At 36.5% G+C, this 22,286-nt stretch overlaps 2 protein-coding genes across 3 annotated transcripts in view; one reads left to right on the plus strand and one right to left on the minus strand.

Annotated features, from left to right (window-relative positions):
* Window positions 1-388: 388 nt before the first annotated feature.
* On the minus strand, window positions 389-17,870 carry LOC137258308 (ras-related protein Rab-2). The gene is made up of 8 exons (XM_067795943.1): window positions 17,748-17,870; window positions 10,304-10,375; window positions 9,094-9,161; window positions 4,788-4,870; window positions 3,963-4,055; window positions 3,233-3,344; window positions 2,992-3,060; window positions 389-2,406 (listed from the first exon to the last, which is right to left on the minus strand). Exons 1-8 carry the CDS (start codon window positions 17,791-17,793, stop codon window positions 2,311-2,313), a joined length of 639 nt encoding a protein of 212 aa, XP_067652044.1. The 5' UTR covers window positions 17,794-17,870; the 3' UTR covers window positions 389-2,310.
* Window positions 17,871-18,943: 1,073 nt separating this feature from the next.
* LOC137259029 (exocyst complex component 2-like) overlaps window positions 18,944-22,286 on the plus strand; it is a 30,940-nt gene continuing 27,597 nt past the window's right edge. The window contains exons 1-3 of one of the 2 annotated variants that reach the window (XM_067796733.1): window positions 18,944-19,030; window positions 21,067-21,225; window positions 22,058-22,228. In XM_067796733.1, the coding sequence (XP_067652834.1) occupies window positions 21,111-21,225; window positions 22,058-22,228 (286 nt within the window). In that variant the 5' untranslated portion in view covers window positions 18,944-19,030; window positions 21,067-21,110. Of the gene's footprint in view, window positions 19,038-21,066; window positions 21,226-22,057; window positions 22,229-22,286 lie in introns of both variants that reach the window. The other variant, XM_067796734.1, reaches the window with a different exon arrangement.

The raw sequence follows: 22,286 nt of genomic DNA on the forward strand, positions 1-22,286 counted from the left end.
GTTTGCTTTAACAACACCTGTATTTGAAATATGACACTGGTGACAAGAAAATCAGATGTGAAGCAGGTGTCAGAGGATCAGCACTTTAGTTAAACCCACAAACTCAACATTAAGAGAAGGTAACCACATGCATTATTTGGGGAAATGGGTGTGTGCAGTTGTGTCAACAGTAATGGAGTAATAACAGTTCCATGGCTTGGAACAAGCAACATCATCTTCATTAATTATTTGACGAGACTGAACATTGTGCAGGATACTTAGACTTCAAGTCTTACAGAGCTCGCACCACCTGTTCAATAAAAATACTTTCCAATGAGTTTGTATCACACCATCAAGTTGATGTTTCTAACCATACTTCAATGAAAGAAAGATGACACAAAACAATGAATTCACCAAGGACACCCTTTATTGCCTTCACAACATAGTGCACCACCTACCAGGTTTGGAGGACACAGAGTTATCTCCCTCCCCTGCCTACTCACAGATGTTGTCAGTCTCGGCGCAATCACACAGTCAACGTCAACATACAATAGTTATCAGTAAATTACAGGAATACAGGACAATAAATATTGCAGTGATCTCCTTTTCCTACAGATCTACATGAATATATGTTTAGGTGGAACTGTTTTTCCTTTCAGGCCTTGTAATCTTTCCATTAACCATTCTCACAACTCTTGTCAAACATTATTAAATAGCAGAGAGCCATTACAAAAATTTGGACTCATTTCTTAAAGGCATGCTCACAACCCTAAAAGTAAAATATCAAAGATTGAAAAATTTCTACAAAGCACTACCTTCATTCCTTTGTGAGACAAGATTTAAGTAAAGGCCTGAATAGAAGAGGACCAGATTGAGAGCAAAGTGTTTGTTTACATGTGTTTAAAGCTTGCTGAGAACGAACGGTTAGGAAGATTAAGGTATCCACTAGCACATCAAAATTAGCACTGTTTAGGATTTCATGAAATAAATAGTCAATAAATTTATCCCTAGTAATAACAAAAAAAGATGACAAACTCTGCAAAGTTCGTTGCTTTCAGTTAGAAACTTTGATCCTAACATCTTAGATCAACCAGTCCAAAACTTGAGGTCCTACCACCAGTGTGCATGTTACAAACCGGACTAGTGAATGGGGATATAACAATTAACTTACACCCAGGTGAAAAGTTGCATTTGAGTGAAGCACACTTTTGTTTCCATCCTCAGCAGTTGACAAAGTTCTTGAACGTTGACTTGATAAATTGTGGTATACATGTTCTAAATATCTTCCATAATCGCTCAGCTGATATTGGAATGCATTGTATTCTACATGCTTGAAGCATTCTGTACAGCAAATAGACAAAGCATATACACAAACAGCATTACAGTGACTTGCCTCCATTGCTGTGATGTCACAACACTTGGGGCGTGTAACGACCACATTGCAGAAAAATAATCTTAAACATAGATGGCATGCACATGAGAACTGATACAACTGACCATTGTAATAGTCCTCTTTATAAGCTTTCCCCTTTGAAGATATTTAATAAAGACAAATACACTGACAGTACAAAGATATCCACAATCTGATACGACGTTGAAAGTCTCATGTTCAAATGAGTTTCTCCAATAAATACAACCAGTTTTAGATCAGCAGACAACTGTTTTAGAAGAATGCCCTTACAACAACATAATTACATTCTGTGCATGTATTACAAACAGTCATATTTTCTTAGGTTACAGATGTCTATAGGAGAAAGTCTGCCAGTGCCATTTCATGTGCTTGTACCCTTTGTCAATGAAAATAACAAGATTTCGAAAAAGTGTTAAAAATACTTGAACTTGGAATTCTCAAATCAAGTCTAATAAATATCTGAAATGTTAAGACAATGATGAGTACATATCAGTATTGTCATGAAGATGTCTGCTTATAGGTTCAAGAGATCGGAGATGATAAAACCATCGAACTAAAAGAGGTACAGAAAACAATGTTAGCAATGAAAGACTTACAAATGAGTTACAAAAACTCGTGAAAACACCATGCAGTGTCCTTCAAAACAAATAAAAACGACAGTAACATGCCAGGTGTCACTAATAACATCTGGGTCTATATTCATGACAGTATGAAACATGAAACAAGTTATACTTTTAAAAGAAATGCATAACACGAAAGTTGTCTATATATATTTTACAGGCTCAGACATACAGAAATATTTTACAATTATCGAAGATTCAACCATCCCATGGTGACTCAATGATAGGGTGTTGTCTCCCTTTCTTAAATATACTCGTTCGGCAATCAGCTTTGTCCATGTGATGTTTGCTGCACAATCCTCAGCAGCATCCACCTCCCTGTCCACCACCTCCGCCGCTGGAGGGCATACTTTGGTTGGTCGGCGAGTGCTGAGGGCCAATCTTGATACCATTTGCCTGTAAATGAATAACAAAATTCAGTCCACGCATGAAATTATCCTTGCCAGGTGAATGACAATGGTTCTGTGTTCTTAATATCCCAGCCATCAGTGTCCACCAATGAGTAGTCACCACAACACGTCATAGGAGCTGTGAATAGCAGGAAATATTTCAATGCATGAAGTGAACGATTTATTGCTTGAGAAATCAGTAGGAATTTTTTTAGGAGTAGGAAAGTTGTCAAGATCTATTTTTGCATAGGCCACATTGTCCCCAACATTCATGCTGTAAAATAGAAGACGCATGGGTATTTCTACCAAATTGCCTTCCTCTGAGTCATTATACAAACCCATGAGCCTGTAAAACAATTTCCTGGCTTCAGCTACGTTTCTGTAAAGATGCATAAACATCCGAAAGTTTGAATGCTTAGTGTTGTGCTGTTTTCAAGCTTACATCCTTGAAAGACCAACAGTATCAAACTGTTTATTGATTTAAGAAAATCAACAGTGAATGATTTCATGTCTGGGTTCTTAAATTGTTTACCAACTCATTGATGATGTCAGTCTTTTGCAGCTCGAAAACGGTAATATTACAAACAATTACCTCATTATTAATATCAAAGACACCATCTTGGATTTTCTGGTAGATTTCCTTCGCTGTGTTGATGAAAGCCTGAAAAAGGACAAATTGGAATATAATGACATGAACAACATAACCTAAAGCATATTTATATAAATGTCCACTTTTCAAGGTTAGCAATTATTTTTTTACCGTAAAAACTCAAGACCCAATTTAGATTACAATTAAAATTGATACACAAAATTGTAATGTGAAATGCACTCACTTCTTCTACATTGGCAGCTGTCTTGGCAGATGTTTCCATGAATATGAGGCCATGTTCTCGGGCAAATGCTTCACCTTCCTCCTTCTTTACCTCTCGCCTTGCTTCAAGGTCACTGGAATATACAGACATGACAAATCATAACCTACAAGAATATTGAACCCAACACTTTAAGTATAAACTTGTGTAGACATGATTAGAGAAATCAAGAGATTTAATCCAGCTTTCTGACTGAATATCCACAAGGTCACCCAAGACTGAAATATTAAATGGCTACACTGACTTGTATCTAATAATTATAAATGTTTGGACTTTTATTTTTTCATTTTGAAAAGAATGATTACATTTAATGGACTGAAACATTACAAAAGAAATATTGTTTTGTCTTGTTACAATTATCAACAAAACATATTAGGAAGACACAATGCCACTTCAGAAAGTGGTCAAAAGTAACCTATGTTATATTTGGGATTACTCATTCCTAGCAAAGTACAGACTCCAGTACCCATGGTGGTGTCACCCAATTGCCAACACTCACACACCAAGATGACTGACTTTGTGCTGGGAATTAGGCGTATGACTCTGAGGGTGTGAGTTTAAATCCTGGATGGGACCCAAACAATCAAAAGCACCAGAATCTGCACTTCACCGAAAAAAAAAGGTGCAATCCCAAATATAAATGGTTTTTTATTCTTCCGTAACTTTTCTAAACCAAACAAGACAAGCTCACTACCTTTTGTTTCCTATCAACATGATGACCATATTGGAGTTGGAGTGTTGTCTGGCATCTTCCAACCACGTGGTCAAGTGGTTAAATGTATCACGTCTGTGAAGAGTGGAAAAAACCATATAAAGCTGTCAAAAACATTTATCAAAAGAAGCCACCCATGTACACATACTTCATTCTGCTGGGTACCAAAAATAGAGATATGTGCATATTTCTAAGGATATTAGGCTGCATACAATAACTTAAATGTTCCTCGGGCACACTTTTCCACATTTTTATTTTTTCTTTCTTTCAGAAACACAACACGGAAAGTTTACCACATGTTAATGAACTATAGATTCAGTCACACTCCTTACTGACACTCATTCTTATAGTGGACAAATGGGTGATTGGGAAGTGTCCATGTCAAAACTATGTTTTCTAAATCGCAAAAAAATAATTATAAAGTGCACAAATAAAAGTGATGTGCCAATGCCCAAAGCATTTCACTTTTTTTGTTTAGCCTTAATGGAATTCATGGTTAAGATATAGAGGTAGGATGTTCAAAAGAATTACTCTCTAATGGTTCCATGTTAACTGCATATTTTCATGTTAATGTAATCTGATAACATGCCAAATGAAAAACAACAATGGCAGAATTCACTGTAGCCATTCCAGCCAACAAGGTAGAATCCCTGTATGACTGAGACCTCTGTAAGTATGCAAGTCCACTCTGGTACCCCCAAATAGATCTACCTATTAAAAATAAATATTGATGAAAAAGAGTACCACTGACATAAATCTATGTCAACAAAAGCAACCACCAAGGATACAGTGTACACTGTTCAATACCTGGTGATGTCGTAGACTAACAAGGCACCAGCTGCACCTCTGTAGTAAGATCTTGTAATGGACCTGAAGGATTCTTGACCAGCCTGGAAATATACAAATGTTACTTTGCTTACATGCCTAAAGAAGTAAACAGGTAAGACCACATAAAAATTGCAGTCCCTTTTAAACAAATACTGGGCATGCTATTCATCAAGATCTTGTATATCATACTTCGTAGATGGGTTCATCTCAGATCACGTTTACCATATTTTCTTGAGTATGTTCACTACCTACTTAGGTACACATGTGTGTAGTAAGATGTGTGAATTGTGAACGAAAGAACTAAATTGATATTTTGTTCAGTGAACAGTCATTAACATGAGCAGGTAACACTGGAGACTCAATATGAATAAGTGGGAAATTATACATTCTCTCATGCAATCACAGTGTCAGGTTGTGAAAAGTATTCATTGAATATGTGGACCTACCTTTTTTTAATCTGTTGTAATAATTGTATTAAAAGTCTCAGTCAAAATTGTCTACATTAAATTCATCATATTCAAATTTGTAGTTATTCATTGTGCACCCACTCGCTGTTACCTACACATCTACAGGTACAAGTAATGCCTTAATAAAACAAAACAACAAAGAACCAAACCCCCCAAAACAAACCAAAACAATAAAAACTCTCTTTATGCTAGGTTGTGCATTATACTCAAATAAATACTAGATCACTATTTAGTAGAGTTGCAACAACTTGTGATAAGTTGCAATACATTTTTGTCCACTTGTCATATTTAAGACATGCCGATGTACTACATAATAAGGAATTATCACAATTTTTATCTAAATATGTTTAATGATGAATAAATAATAGAGCGATCTCAAACTGCAAACACTTTTCAAATTAAAGTGATGAAAAACTGTAAACATCATCCGTCAATAGAAGGTGCATTTCACGTTGTCATCTTCTCCCCTGTCTGCACATGCATTGATACAACTCTAATACACAATTAATACCTATGTATCACACTTCAAATAGCAGGACTGTCACACTCACAAAATTGGAACTACATTTCACAGCTTACTGTATTCAGATAAGCATGACTTAGTGTGACAATGCAGACCTTGCAGTGCATGATACCATATCAGCACTTCAGCAGAGCCACTAATACCTGAAGACCTATCAATGTTAAAGTACATTCTCATTAATCTGGTCAAGAAAAGGTAGATAAATACCCAAAAGGACCAGGATCAGACATGTTTGGGGATTTCTGTCTCATCCATTTATCCCTGCCTACTACATCTGTCAGTGCAAGGTCTCTTGGGCCAAATTAAGTCTTATTACATTGACACAACAATATTGCAATTCTTAAATTACCTAGTCAATGAAACATCACAAACACAATTTGAAAATACTAATTATCTATATTGAAAATGGCTTTTTGATTTAAATCCCTTGGAAACAGTAGTGAAAGTGTCAAGTTTATTTAACATTTCAATTTGCCTGTGTCTTATCAATGCTACCATACACACAAGTAATACTGTCATGTCTATCTATATCATTTGACACACATTAGCCATAACGTTTCATGAGTACACTTGTTGCACGTGTTGGTTTGTCTCCAATGAGTCACTGACATGTCTATGAGTCATAAGTGTAATACTATGACATCTAGTATAATATGTCTTATTCTTAGAAACTTCACCAGCAAATATTTGCCATAAATTTGGTTGAAATGTTTGTTTCCTATTTATAAAACTGCGATGTGAACTTGGAGAAAACATGATAAACTTGGTTCATCTAAATCGTCAAGACCTTTCATAATATGCAACACTGGCATTATGTTCCTGTATAACCTCTACACTATACACCATTTGGGCAACAGTCTTCCAAACAATAGTAACACTTTCAAAAACTGAATCCAACTAATTCATATTGTCAGCTATGTCTGGGTTATGTTCTTCACAACTTCAGGAAGAAGAGGTGAGAAAGGAGGCAGTGAGATTTAATCTGTTTTCCAAACAGTTACTGCCCAAGTTCAAAAGCAGTACTCATGGCATATACATAATTCTCATGTGCTATTTGCTAAATATGACATAAAATATAAAGGAAATTGCATTATTTTCCCACAGATTTTTCAAAACATGTCCCGAGAGAAGTTTTAAAGTGTGTCCAAAAGGAGAAGGTAAGAATTTCAGGTTCAGAAAAGATGCCTGCCGTTTTAGGATCAGCAGCTGGGCTGATGTGACAGGTTGTAGATGAAGTTGACAATGACGACATGTGAATATTGATCTAGGGATACACATACACATGACACAGTTCATACCATAAAACAACTTTGGGTTCAAATATCAGATAAGCACAGCAAACACTGTGGTTCCTAAGCATGACTGGAGAAAGTCAAATAAGCACGCTAACAATACATAGGTAACTGCACTGCCACATCCTCAGTAGACAGTTTTAAGGCACAAACAAATCATGAAAACCTTTGGGACAATGACATGTCCAATTTCACAGCATCATGCCAGAATAGCATGGCAAGTAAAACACATTGAGAATGTTACATACATTTACTCCTCAATTGGTACAGACATTTTCTTTGTGGAATAAATAATTCCTTATTGTCTGAAGTTGAGTTTACTTGGAATTTTGTACCAATACGTAAACAAAATGTATTCAGATAATCTGCTTAAAATGTCAGTTTGTAATTTGCACCTATTCATTATGTGCAGTATGTTACAATGCAAATACATGTACATATTAGGCCTTTTTGTCTTATTTCTAGAGGTACATCTGTTTATAATGTGAGGGTGATTATTTTTATGCTGTTTTAAGTAATATTCCAGCTATATCATGGCAGAAGAGTCCAGGTCTTTGATGTGACAAGTGAATGCTTTAACCACTCCGCTGTCCCACATCAACCAATGTGTAAGGAAACAGTTGCATGCAAGCTCAAAAGTCACTTGGGCACAGGGCTCGATTTAGGAGATGTTAACCTATTTGCACCCGGTGCAACCTAAGATAAAAACCTAGTTCCTCCTGCCAAATTCCAGTTGCAATGCAGTGTATTAAAACATCAGAGGTTTCAGTGCACATAAATATATTTCTGTGAGGTACTATCCATGAAACCATATCAAAACAGAGACACAGCTGATCCCTGTTTACACAAGCTGTCATAGTCGAGACGTGTCTAGGAACAGCAATGTTTTGGTACCACAGCAATTCAAAGTTTAGAAGAAAAATCAGCTGACATACTTCAAATGTTGGATTTATTGTTGGTTTATTTTTAAAAAATTGACTTGCATCTGGTTCAAGGCTGACTAATAACTAGGTTTCACTGTACAATATTGGGCTGCACCAGTGGAAGTAACAAAGCTCTAAATCAAGCCCTGAAATACATGCAAAGTTCTTAAACTAAGGGAGTCTTACCTTCATGTTTACTGGCATGCAAGGAACTCAATATGACTATATAAAGGTACTTGTCTTAGCATATCTATAGCTCATCTCCAAAAAAAACCAAGCACTGTCACTAAGGTGACATAATCCCCTGTCGCAAATTATCAAATTAAACTTGAAAAGTAATGAAAATAAAGGTAGTAGTTCAGGTGAAGTTAAATAGGCCTTCCCAAGATGAAGCTTGGTGAGGATCCAGTAACAAGTTCTTGAGATATTGTGTTGACAAGCTTAACATGCAAGTGAACATATTTAAATCATCAAGCGTTTTTGAGACCTTGAACATTAAATGAAGGTCGCGAAAATCTAACTGACCCTGCACCTTCCCTAGATGAAGTTTGGTGTCAAATGTGAAGAAAATCTAGACAACAGTTCTTGAGGTATCTCGCTGACAAGCTAAACATGCAGCTTATGCTGAAATCTTCAAAGTGTTGCCATGACCGTGAAAATTATGTGAAGGTCAACAAAATCGAGTGGGCCATGTGCCTTCCCTAGAATAAGCTTGAGTATGGAGCTGAATATGAAGAAAATCCTGTGAATATTCAGTGAGCCTGACCTCCTGATCTTGTTAGTTGCCTCTTACAACAAGCATTGGTTACTGAAGATCAGTTCTAACCCAGATCTTCATATGTGTTTGACAATGATATTTTGACCAATGACTTAGCTAAATTTCATATGTATTCAGAGGGTGCTTAGGAAACACAGGTGTTTTTCGACACATATTTCTTTAGGATGGTTATATATGCATATGAAACACAAACCAATTAACTGTATCATGTTTTCGGTCAGCATATTTCAATCATGACAATGATGAAACTACAGACTACTAACACAATAAGTGACACTATATATGTAAAGAATTATACTTACTGTATCCCAGATTTGCAATTTGATTTGTTTTCCATCGATGGTAATCATACGCGCACCGAATTCAACACCTACAGAATAAAAAGACTCTTGGAAATATGATTCAAATGTATGAAAAAAAAAGCTGAATTATCAGCAATATGGAGAAAGAAAGTACTTGATCTCACTGTGAAATGAAGTTGTTCCATTTTAACACCTACCTGGACCAAAATGGCAATTCTTAAGACTGTTATTACTGATGAAAAAGACAAGGAATTTGTTGCACAAGAGTCTCCTATGTTGTCATTCGATGTCACTGAAACAGCATCTCAGCCAAATAACAATATTACATTTATTATCAGAGCAACGAGAGTTCTGAGATTCGCTTATATCATACGGACAAAGCCAAAACGGTTGATCCACAGGCCTACCATACAAATGGTGATCAAATCATCAAAACTGAACTCACATACACCAAAATAGGAAAAAAAATCACCAAAATAGGAAACTAAACTTCCAAAACTGCAATATCTTCTAAAACTGAAACAAATGTAAAAGAAAACTAATCTTTTGAAATAGAAACAAAACTTGGGTATCAGCTATAACAGTGCCCGAGAACAGTCATCAAGCGTACAAAACATGAATTAATAGCATCCAAAAACAGCAATCAAAGCATAAATATCGTCAAAGATGGTGGTGAAGGGAAAAAAGCTTTGGTCAATCATGTTTTTTGTCACCTTGTGTAACATCTTGAAAATTTGATATCTGGATGTAGTGCATCGACACCCTATAGTAGTAAGCTTCAAATCTATGTTCATGCTTCTCAGTATCAAGATTGTGATTCTGTACAATTTGGGCTGGAGACACCAGAAATGGGCTAAAAACATTGTAGTGCCCAATTGTACCCATGTGGGGAAATGAACCCAGGGCCTTCAACATGAGTCGTGAATGAACGCTTCAACAACTATACTACCTCAGTGTCCCTTGTGAAGGATGTTACCTAAATAACTTCAGAAACTAGGGCACATAATCTTCCTTTAATAAGACAGTACGAGTTCATGTTACAAAGCCAATGAGATTGAGAAATATCTCAGCTTCTGTGTCACAACAGGCTGACTACAATACATTCACTTATTTTACAAAACAGAATGTATTAAAGAAATGTTTGCATGAACAAGCTCAAAGACTATGAGTAGTGAATTCTAGAAAAGTGTCTATATTTGGAACTATGTACCTATAGTCAAGTCATGCACAGGCTGGAACCTCTTGTCTGTAAACTGCAGTAACAGGCAGGACTTTCCAACACCTGAAATGAAATATAAAAAATATAATTTTTCAACAAATAAACAGTTTTTTCTCACCATTATCTCTTTGGAATCTTTCAAAGAAATTCTCAATATCAGAATGACCAAATCAGCAAATGTGTTAAATACCCCTGAAGAATTGATTATCTTGGTGCCTAATGTTTACTTTCAGTTACCAAGAGAAACTTTCATAGCATGCTCAACTGTACTCCCCAATCATGTAAATAAGGGTCCAAACTAGCAGTGTTGGCAACACTACCTGCAGGCTTTTAAAATCTACATGCCCTGTATGGAATCTGCAGGCCAACAAAATATACACTACACTATACACAGTTAAACACTGTTTCTACAAAATTAAGTAATGCCCATAGCACAGAGAGTTCTTATTTGTTAACAATCCTACACAAAAGCGCAGAAATACCAGGAACTAAATTGTAAGTTATTGTGACATGAAGGATCATGGATGATTCCCGAACGATAATCAAGAAAACAAGTACATGTAAAAACATTCCAGTGGAAAAATAATTGACAGATAATTTACTAAAGGCCATAAGGGCCTGCGCAAATTTGAAACTGTCGGACCAATACAATAACAACCGGCCCTGCGCTTCTGAGCCAGCAGTTACTTCAAATGCTGCATACATCTCTTACATGAAAATGGTTTGCATAGTTTGTGAGTGTAAGGTCCCAATGTCCAGTTTGTATGAACAGGAAGTGTGATATACATTGTAATTCGTGCACCTGTAATAATACAAACCACATATCCTGTTGTAATGATCTACATTTCACAATTTATAACACCATGAATATATACAATACATATGAATAATTCCAGTATATTCATGGCATATATGAGATATGGCGTAACGAAGAATTCACCAGAACAATCCAAACATCTCTGTATGACAATGAAAATGTTTAAACATTATTTCATTTGAATGATATCATACATATAATTATCCAGTGTCTGAACTAAGGCCTGTCTGACCTCCTCATCGTCGATATCTCCAGGGTATATGTTCCAATAAGTCTCCACTATACCCTGGATGCATCTACGGCTCTGCCCAATAAATTCATTACCTCCCTTTGCTGGCTCCGTATTCTCACAGTAGCCAATCAACTAGGCCGTCGTTATAACCATGCTTGCCAGTGTCAACAATGGTAGCAGTCGCAACTGCGAAGGTTTGCTCGTAGTGTGACTCATATTTTAGGGAAATCATACAAACTGACAGGTCCGAAACTTTAAAACAAACATATGCACAAACTCCTTTTACCTCTTCCACAGAACCTCTGCATGGTTTGTGTTGACAAGTTTAATTGGTTAGATAATTTAAAAAATGAAAGTCAGTTGTGATTGGTTCGCTCAACTTCCCAGCGTAGATACCTGACTAGATAAAAAGACAGCCAAGGGAGGTAATAAATTTATTGGGCAGCCATAGATGCATCCAGGGTAGAGTGGAGACTTATCGGAACATATACCCTGGAGATATCAAGGATGCGACTGCTTGAGAAGGCTAGATTTCTGCCGTACGATGGACTTTTTCAGATAACATGTTTAATAAATAAGTAAATGAGTAAATTCACCATATCCTAAAATATAATTTCCAGACTGAGTGTTACATTTAGACTTGACAATTACTCTTTGAATGCTGAACTATCGCATCATAAGCTCAAAGTGAGTAAGCTTAGTTACGCCGCACTTAGTAATATTCCAGCTATATTGCATTGGTCGGTAAATAATCGAGTCTGAACAAAACAAGCCAGTGATCAACAACGTGAGCATAAATCTGTGCAACTGGGAACTGATGACATGTGTTAACAAAGTCTGCTGGGTTGCTGAAGGCCTATTCTACCCCGGACCTTCACGGGTCTGTAAGCTCAAAGCAATGCGTTGACATATTATCACATAAACAGTGACCAGACAATAGCTAAACACTGAGCCATTTTCTATGGATTGTCTGGTCTTGTGAAATCCTTTTTGGGTCGGTAACATATTGAGTTGGTTGCCTGCGTTGATGTCGTCTGGATGAGTTTTTGCCTTATTTCATATATTGCACAATCATATTTGCCTCAACTTGACCATACAGATAACCTATTATAGCTGTACTATCACACCCACTGCATGGTTAGACTTGCCCATTTTCAAACAGCTGTCCCTATAATGAAAACATGATCAATCACATTATGGATCACACCTACATCTTTCATACAATATTCTGACCAATACATTACAATATTCACGCTGTTCTTCTTTTCTATGAACTTAATGAAATATGGAAGCGTTATTATTTCAGCTTAATGATCTGATGACATATTGTGACGCTGATTACTATTCTAATAGCTGTCAAACAATGATTGTAAATCATGAAGGAGAGCATGAAATTAATGCAAACAATGTGTTATATTGCTTGTGTTAATAAAGTCATCCAATTACATCATAGACAGTATTTGAGGTAGTGTTGTTTGTGGATAAGTCAACAAACCTCAATGCTAGTGATCCTCACTCTGTCATTTTCATGATGAAGAGTACTGCTAGACACATATTATATGATCCTGTGCACTAAACGCATTTGTGACAAGAGAGGCGGTACAACGAATTGGGCGAGTACACTTGGCTGCTACAGGAAGCTTGACGATTATGCATGTGCAATACATGCTAACCGTGACATGAAATCAACAGCGCATATTCCTTCGAATGATAAGACTGCAATTTCAGGCATAAGATACTGATATTCCACGCTAACCTTTAGTTAAGACAAAGACAAATAGATAATTGGGGCATTGACAAGCATTTTAGATATTCAACAATTTTGTTAAAAAAACAAAAAACAAGGAAAATGTCATTTGCTTCATGAAATGGATCAGTGGTCCTAAACATATTTGTTCAGTATACTGTGTTGATTCAATTCGTTGGGATTGTACCTGTTCCCAAATCGAGTGTGCTATAACAATTCATGCATGAAACGCACGGGGAAAATGAACTTCTCGATATTTATCAGACAACCTGTCTCCCTCTTGTTTCAAGTGGATCGTTCTGTGGGGCGTTAACAAGTATGCAAATTGGGGTCATTTGTCAGGTCGTGGATCATCTTAAATGTGTTTACCAGTAGGTTGTGGGCCATTTACAGTATGTTTGAAATTGTTTAACATCAAGACTGCTGGTTAAAGGCAGTGTTTAAAATACAGCCCATCACACCATCCGTGAGGGTCTATTTTTGTGAAGGATGATATATTAAATATGTAAGGCCATCCTTTGATTGGGGGAAATATCTGAAACATACATCAAGTAAGACTAACTCTTTTCAAGTTACAGTCAGGCCGCGTTAGTCCAGACCCCGATAATCCGATTCCCATGATATCTGAACAATAGCTAGCTGTAGCCAATCTTGTTTACTATGTAAACTCATTACCTGTTGATTCATTAATCTGGTGCTTCACTCTCCATATCCGGACGTTCGATAGAGGTAACAGATTAGGTTTGGATAATCCCCTCACACTGTGAGCCCCATTCAACACTTCCGAGTTGAACATGTCGTTAGTTTGTGATTTTGATCAATTAGTAGGTCTCACTTTAGCTTAGTTTGAGTAATGCCTGTCATGCTTACTTGCTGTATAAAACACTGATCGTGTCAAAGTTATACGATCATAAGATGGATGAGATGGGGTTGTTTTATAAACTAGGACCAAATCACACCCTGGCACAAAGAAATCAAAAGAAAGAATCACCATCGCCTTCTGTGCAAACGCAACTGGATCGGCCGATATCAAGTCGTTTGTCATCGCAAATTCTGGACATCCCAGATGTTTTGGAAGAGACTTTAATCCATAAACTGATATCGGTTGTTATGTCTACAAACTATAATAAAGTCCTTTGAAACTTGTATACGTTCGTATGTGTTTGTATTGCCATGTTAAAGGGAAGTAACTCTACTGTAGTGGTGTTCATAAAAGTTCGTTTCAGTAGTCTGTACATTTCACTATCCGAACGTTTTTTATGAAAAACAGAAGTGTTTGGATTAACGCAGCCTGTACATGAAATTGAAAATTTGGAGAGAGGATGAAAAATGCTGTGATCAAAATATCATTTGTTGATTTGTTATTGTTTCGTTTTAGTTTTTGGGACTGGCTGTGTTTAAGGACTGGTCATAGGGACTGCAAGTCCTTATACACAGTCAAGGGATCCTTGTAAATGTCATGACCCATAACACCCTTGGCAACAGGGGTAGAGACTGAAAGAGTCCCAAAATAAAGTGAGTTGTGTTCTATGCCACTTTTAGAAACATTCCAGCAATATCATGCTGAGACAAGGATGAAAATGCTTTTGCCGACAAATGGGCCCATGAAATCCTTTCGTAACCTATTCAAAAGTAACTATGGGACTTATTACAGCCATAGAATTGAGTACTTAATAAAACCTCCAAGTGGGACTCAACCCCCAAAAGAACCAAATCTCTACTTTACTGGGAAAGTGTATTTAAAGCATGTTATGTCATTCATAATGTCACTGATCATTATGCAGTGAAGTCTTCATTAATTATATAATGACTACTGTGAATACTTCTAAAGACACAGGTCCAACTTAGAATGCATGGAAAGATTAGCATTATCATGCAGTAACTGTAAAAGGATTGTCTTAATTTCTATATTATACAGAGATTTTAATTACAGTGATTTTTCTAACAAGTGACTGCAATGTTTGATCAGTGAGTAAAGATGGAAAGATCATATTCATAATCAGTTCCATATATCATGGCTAGTGTATTATGAATGAATGAATGCCTTATTCAGTAAAAACCACACCACATATTTTCAAAACAGAGTTTGTTCATTGTAATCACTATCAATATCAAGTATAATCTAATACTAACAGTTAACCATGAAAGAATAACAAGATAACAGTAAAGATATCATTCAAAATTAACGACAAAAAGAATTATCTGTTTTATCAGTTTTGCTAAAAAGATAAATTGACAAAATAAGGCGAACAAATGACCATAAGCAAAGTAAAGTCGATTGGTTCCTAAAAACCTGATACTTACAGTGGACATGACTACTGCCTAGCATTTGCTCGCCTTTTGACTTAACAGAGAGGAAGTATGTATGTAACTGTAAGCTTTTGCATGGTAACTGTTGGGCAATGTCGCATTTGTATGCAACCATTCACAAACATGATTGACCACATAGCTGGAATATTGCTGAGTGTAGCATCAAACAAGAAACAAAGCATAAATTTGAGAACAGATGTGCACAAAACATCATACTGTGCATGCTATATGTACACATTGTTAATGGTTTGATAAATGACACAATATTACCAATATTCTTTGACATAAATGAAACATGTCATGAATGGCTCATATCCATCTCACATGTTTTATAACTTCACTACCATGAGTACAGAGTACAAACATTAGACAATATACCAGCCAACAATTTGCAAACCTAGCTACTATATTTTTTAAAAGTGTTTACATGTATTAAAATGGTAAAAGGAGAAAAATGACAAATCTGTAGAATAAACACCACGGTGCAACATGTTTTTAGGGTAATAAGGTAAAAGATGATATGTACATTGCGTATCAGTGGATTATCAAAAGTGTAATTTCATATATAAATATCATCTGACCTTATATAAATTTATTGTTAGAATGTTCTGGTTTCCAATGCGACAAACATTTCGTGTATTGTCCGCCAGTGCAGGTGGGAGAAGTGACGTACCATGTTTTTAGGTTACTTGTTACTGCGCGAGGCCACGCCCTTGTAAGGAGTGCATGTGATGCATTCTTCTCCATAGAAATCAACATATACATGTCATTTTGATTAAAAGTCCAACAAACTTATCATTTTTCTTTTGTCTTGATTATTTGAATGTTGTTGCTTTGTGAGAATTGCTAAAAATAAACATATTTACAGATAACTTATTTAATCATATGCACATTTATTCTTCTTGTCTGCATGGCACGCCATGGCAGGGACAACAAAACATGTCATGTCTGCATTGTATGGTGACATCGGAGTAGTATTCTAAATGAACCCAGTGGTCACAAGCCAAGTACGAATTCTACAGTATAGAAAAAAAGGTATGTAAGAGATGACCAATTCAGTGATCAATAGTTTTTTTATTATGCCAGCAACATTCCATTTGAGTCACGTGATGTTTATGTTTGGCCTTTTACTCAAGCAGATAATGGTCCGGTTGACAAGTTACGAGCTTTATTTCAAAAGTTATGATTACATTTATGAAGATTCCCAAAGTGCATTACGTTCTAGGGAAGAATTTTAGTACTTTGAGAGAAATGTAGGCCACAACTTCCATGAAAGGTGGATATTTCAAACATTTTGTGTTCCAACTGCAACAAAAGCTTCTGCACTCGAGGAGGAGTTTACAGGCGATGTTGTTATCTCAATGTACTCAAGAAATTACAAGAAAAAGAAATGCCCTGAAAATGTGGTCCCCCCAAAAACATGGTATGGCATGATATTTTCTCTTCATTTTGCCGAGATGAGCATATTAGAACTTAATGCAAGTTAAGTCACACATCCTTCTGTGACAAAGTCCTGATCAATTTTAGCATGTGTAAATGTACAGTTTTGTTATAGTCAAGATCAATGAAGAACTATCTTTCCTGCAGTAATGATGGACATTTCTTATTTCTTATATATTATAAAGAGACAATGATGTTTGACTATCTCAAATAGAGCTTTAATTCAGAATTATATCAGAATAAATGTGTTTGAACTGCTAGACAGTCTCGAAAACAACATCTTGCCTCACATTAAACCTCTTCCAAATGTCGGGTGATCAACTTGTTTATAGTTACCCAGTCTTCTTTGTAACAGTTCACTGACCACAGGTAAACCACTGACCACAAATGATTCACATATTCCTGTTCGTACCTATTCATAAAGGCCTACCGTTGAGATTGAATTGGGAAGGTGAAATTAATCATGTTCATTCGTACAGTCCATATTTAGCATATGACTCGTCTTCATATGTAGCTATATGCCACTTTTCGAACTGTGTTCTGCAGACTGGTCCATATCTCATTATGATCGGCTAATTTGCATTGCTTGGGAAATGATTTCAGAGCTTGAAACGACACAACTAATTCACTAAGTTATCACAGCATACTTCCACGAGCAATAAAGTGACGTTTACCAAGCGACAATACATAAAGATGAAGCGCAATGCGGAAGTTAGTACACATGTCGAAACTGTGAACCAAAACATTACACATCGCCATTTTGGATCATGGATGCAGTGGTAGAGAATATTAGACGCAGTACACGAAAACAGAACTTAAATTCTAGGAAAACATTACACCTATCAGTTAATATATTGTTGTAAAACCAACGACTGAATAAGTGTCTTACCTGTGTCCCCTATAATGATATACTTGAATAAATATGCGTACGACATCTTGGGCGAAATGTAGTGAATGTGTTGATGATGTCAACGCCACGTGACGTCACCAAATTTACCGGAAGTAACATTATCACGTGACACGCGTTGTTGGCATTAATGAGTGCCGTCGATAGGTTCACACAATGGACAGAATACAGTTTATTTGTGAGACCTGTGAAATACATAATTAACGTGGATCGTTCCACCAACTTGAAATCGTACATCACAGCTTGATTTACACACCCGCTCAATACATTAAAAATGCTCTGTATACAGCATAATAGTGATTTTTGTTTTGTTAAAAACAGATGAGTGCATTTTAACAATGTTCCAACTATTCAGTATGTACTGTTCTCAGTTTACCTATTTTTGCATATTTTTTTTATAGATTTATTCAATTTAAGATAATTTTGAAAATGCAGAAATAGTGTTAGCATTTGATATTGCGACAACAAATTGGAGCATGATGCACGTTTTTAACCTCCCGTACCCTTATCATAAATAACGAAAGCAACTTATACCGAGTTGATCTACAAGACTTTTTTGCAAATAATGCCCGGTGAATTCACACTGATAAAAGCAAAAAATGCATATATTTGCCTATTATTATAATTTGTCAAAATATTCTTATATTTGTTGAAAATATGCCACCAAATTAAATCATCACTTTTTTGGTGTTATACAGTAGATGGGGTGGGTGGTGTTTTAATATAATATAAGCTACGTTACGGGTGGACAAGTCAAACACGTTGACAACGTGACGAATCAATAGCGGGTCGATGGCGTGATCGAGTCAGCGTTAGTCCTAATGGGCAGGTTAAAAATAGACCAGACGAACTGTATCTTGGTGTTGAACGTCCTGTTTTGTAACAGCATTAGATGATTCTTGAAATATTTGGCTTTTTTTGGTTGAGGTCTTTTTGCGCTCTTCTTGACATTGTTTTGTCAGTGATACATCAAACACAACAAAAAAAATCACACCATATACATACAGCTGGAAGAAATACTGCCTCGACAGGCTTAGTATTTAGTTTTTACGCGAATATGTTTGAATTCTTTCGTTTGATTATGTGTACATGTGTGGATCTTTGACTCGGAAAAGATTTGAAATCCATTCTGAACGTGAAACTTTTACGATGCTTCGTATAGTTTACTTGACGTACTTGTTAATTTAGAGTTACTCCCCTTTCCATGAGCGCCGCCTACTCCGGATATCGAAGACGATGATATATATTGGATAGAAGGTGTCAAGGTTTGTGGTATGCTTACTGTTGTTAATGCCTGGGTATAATATCTCAGTGTCAGTTATATGCCAAAGGTGTCAAGACTTTTAATTACGACAATATGCCGAAGATATGAAGAGTTGAACATGATTCACATGCACTGAGATAAATTATTACATAGACTACTGACAGTACTGAGACAAGTTTACAGTATCTCACTCCCAGTTGATAATAAAATGTTATTTTTCAAAGTAACCGTATATTTTACGGTTACGATCGGGAAAGAGTTCCTTCCGTTCCCCCATATCCTTTCTGCCGCAGATTAACATACGTAACACTAAGTGGTTCAACCCTATATATTGTACTTAATTTTAGGGCTTTTAGTTATTTTTGTGACTCCTCTAGCAATTGTTGAGTTAGGCTTTGTTAATAATTCTAGTATGTATCAGTTTATAAATGTTATTTGAAATGGAGGAATGGGAGAAAGTCTTACCTACGAATGCATACTTTATTACCATTTCACCCAATTGTACACATTATCTTCACTGGAGGAAATAAAGTAATGTCAATCCTCATCATCTTTGGTTCATGCAGTTGAGTTTTGAAATGTAGAGTGCATTTGCTTTTGTTAAATTTCCGGTCAGGCATATCGGTACATGGCTGGAGGGCACTTTAGTGGGCGCCGTCCTAGTTGCTCTCTGTGGGGCAATTAGTATGCTGTGATGCTACTTTAGAGTCAGTGTTTAGGGTAAGGGAACTTTACGATCCTTAGGGTTAGGGTTAGGGAACCTTTACTGTCCTGTGGGTTAGGGTATGGCATCCTTTCTCATCCTGAGTGCTAGGGTTCAGAGTGGGGTAGTTTGGAAACTTTTCTGATTCCTTTTTGTCTAGGGACCCTTTCTGATCCTTCTTTAGGGTAAGACCTAACCTTGGGGCAATGTTGTCCTATTGTATCAAATTGACTATGCATCTGGGACTTGTCTGTTCAGTTCAAGAAAGTTAATGGGAAGGGTGTGGTTCGGTTAGGCAGAAATGAGAGAAGTGTAACCAAACTATTGTGCTTATGCCTCACTTCTGTGTAGATGACATGCTAAACAAACACTCATTAACTGTACTGGTGCTCATGGTCCCAAGGTAGAGCATCTGCTAATTACGTCACTGATTAAGTCAGTAGTCCGGCAAAGCACGTTTCAGCCCCAGAAGGGCTAATTAATCTGAAAACGTGTACCTGCTAAAGTGCACTAGTCCCTGGTACATTAACGCGTGTCCAAAATAAACATGTTCTGTTTTATATGAAATAAATCCAGAATAAACATACTATGTTATTTATGTCCAAACATATATTTCATGAATAGACAAGAGGCTAATTGAAGGGAAAGTTCATGTCCATTTTTGACAGAACCCACACTCTCAGAGTGGCTTCATCAAGGAAGGCTGACTGACTTAAATTGCTGACTGTGTGCGTTAGAGCTTAGGTGCCTCACTCTAGGAATGCGGGTTTGAATCCCAGATGGTACTCAACCTCAAGATATACTGGTACTAGAATCATACCTAAAAGTGCAATAATCTAAATGTAACTTAAATTAGACTGTATATTGTATATCAAACAAGGCAAGACAGATCATTTTGAAGACTTGTGTCCACATTCAGTAAAGTCTTATTAATTGAACATAGTCTGTTGCACAGCAAATTGTCTGATTAATGAGAATGCCTGACTAAATAAATGAGAATAAATTACAGTGTACATTTAGTCAATTTGCTACCTACAAAAGTGTTGGATAAAGTCAATTATGGGATATACAGAGGTCGGATTAACGAGACTTGACTGTATTTGATCATTGGTTGAAATCATTGTTCAATGTTTGTCACCACTATACCTATGCAGCGTAATGCTTCTGGTTTTCACCAAGGTCGACATGTCTTACTCTTCTCACTTAGGACTCATATGCTGTGATATAAAAGGATTACCTTCAAAAGTTGCCTTAAACCCAACTTCCTTGTGTCAGGACCTACATTTTCATAAGAGTGTGGAAAACTGTTTATTGTCATGTTTTCCTTTTTTCAGCCCAAGTGATGACATTGCAAGGGAGATAATCACTACCATCAAGCATGCCAGGAGATCTTGCTCCGCTTGTTACGGGGGTTTCCCCGAAGGAGGGTCCCCCGGGAACTCGTATAACCATCAGGGGAGAGAACCTAGGAATTGATCCTAAAGATTTTATTGGTAAGTTTTATTCAGTTATTTACTTTTCAAGAACAACATTAAAAAAGTAAATGAATATTGTAAAATGATATGATTGTATGTTGTGTATGTTACCTCATTGTTTGTCTTCTCCAGACAACAGATCAAAGGTCACAGTTTTAAGAGTCATATTGATACTGTTGACTTTTGCCTTCAGATCTCTGTAATTCTTTTCAACAAAGATGTTCAGTATGTTTATTCCAACATGAAGAAGCTGTGGACAGGCAAATGATGATGTGTTTTTGTCCCAGTCTTACAGCGCTATGTCAGAAAAGTGCAATAACTCAATGCACCTAGTGGCTGCAAGAGTTGTTACATCCCTAGAGAACTGACTATAATAATATAATGTGCCACTGAGTAGAGGTTGAAATTTACGATAAGATACTTATCGTGATATCTTGGAATGATACGATTCTATTTGATGCACTTCACGGTATGCTATTTTTAATTATTTTCTATAAAAACTTATATTTTATATCAAATAACAGTGTAAATTTTCACATAACCGTCAATTTCTAGTGAAAATTAACAATTTTAAGGTCAACGATATGTATCACAATGCAAAAAAGGATTGATATATTTATCATCTGATAAAGTATCACGATTATCGATACTATGATATATCGTCACAGCTCAACCATTGAGACTGACATCTAATGAACGAGGGGAAAAAACATCAGTGCCTTGAGCATGTACTAGTTACATGGATGTGTATGCTACGATATGAATATCTTATGATAACATACCTTTTAACCTTGAATATATGAATATCTTTTTATAATATACCATTTAACCTTGATGTTTGTTTTCCTAGCTCTGAGGATATGTGGGATGGACTGCATTCTGTCTGCTGAGTGGAAGACCTCCAGCAAGATCATTGCTCGCACTGGTCCTGGGAAAGGCAAGGGGGATGTGATTGTTGTCACTCGTAGTGGAGGAATCGGCAGCTGTACTGTGGGATTTCGAGGATATTTCTTGCAGACAGGTGAATAACACTGCTTTTGTTTGCTCAAGCAATTAAGTTTGCCTGGTAATTGTTAAAT

The sequence above is a fragment of the Haliotis asinina genome, chromosome 12 (genome assembly GCF_037392515.1).
Source record: "Haliotis asinina isolate JCU_RB_2024 chromosome 12, JCU_Hal_asi_v2, whole genome shotgun sequence".
NCBI lineage: Eukaryota > Metazoa > Mollusca > Gastropoda > Lepetellida > Haliotidae > Haliotis > Haliotis asinina.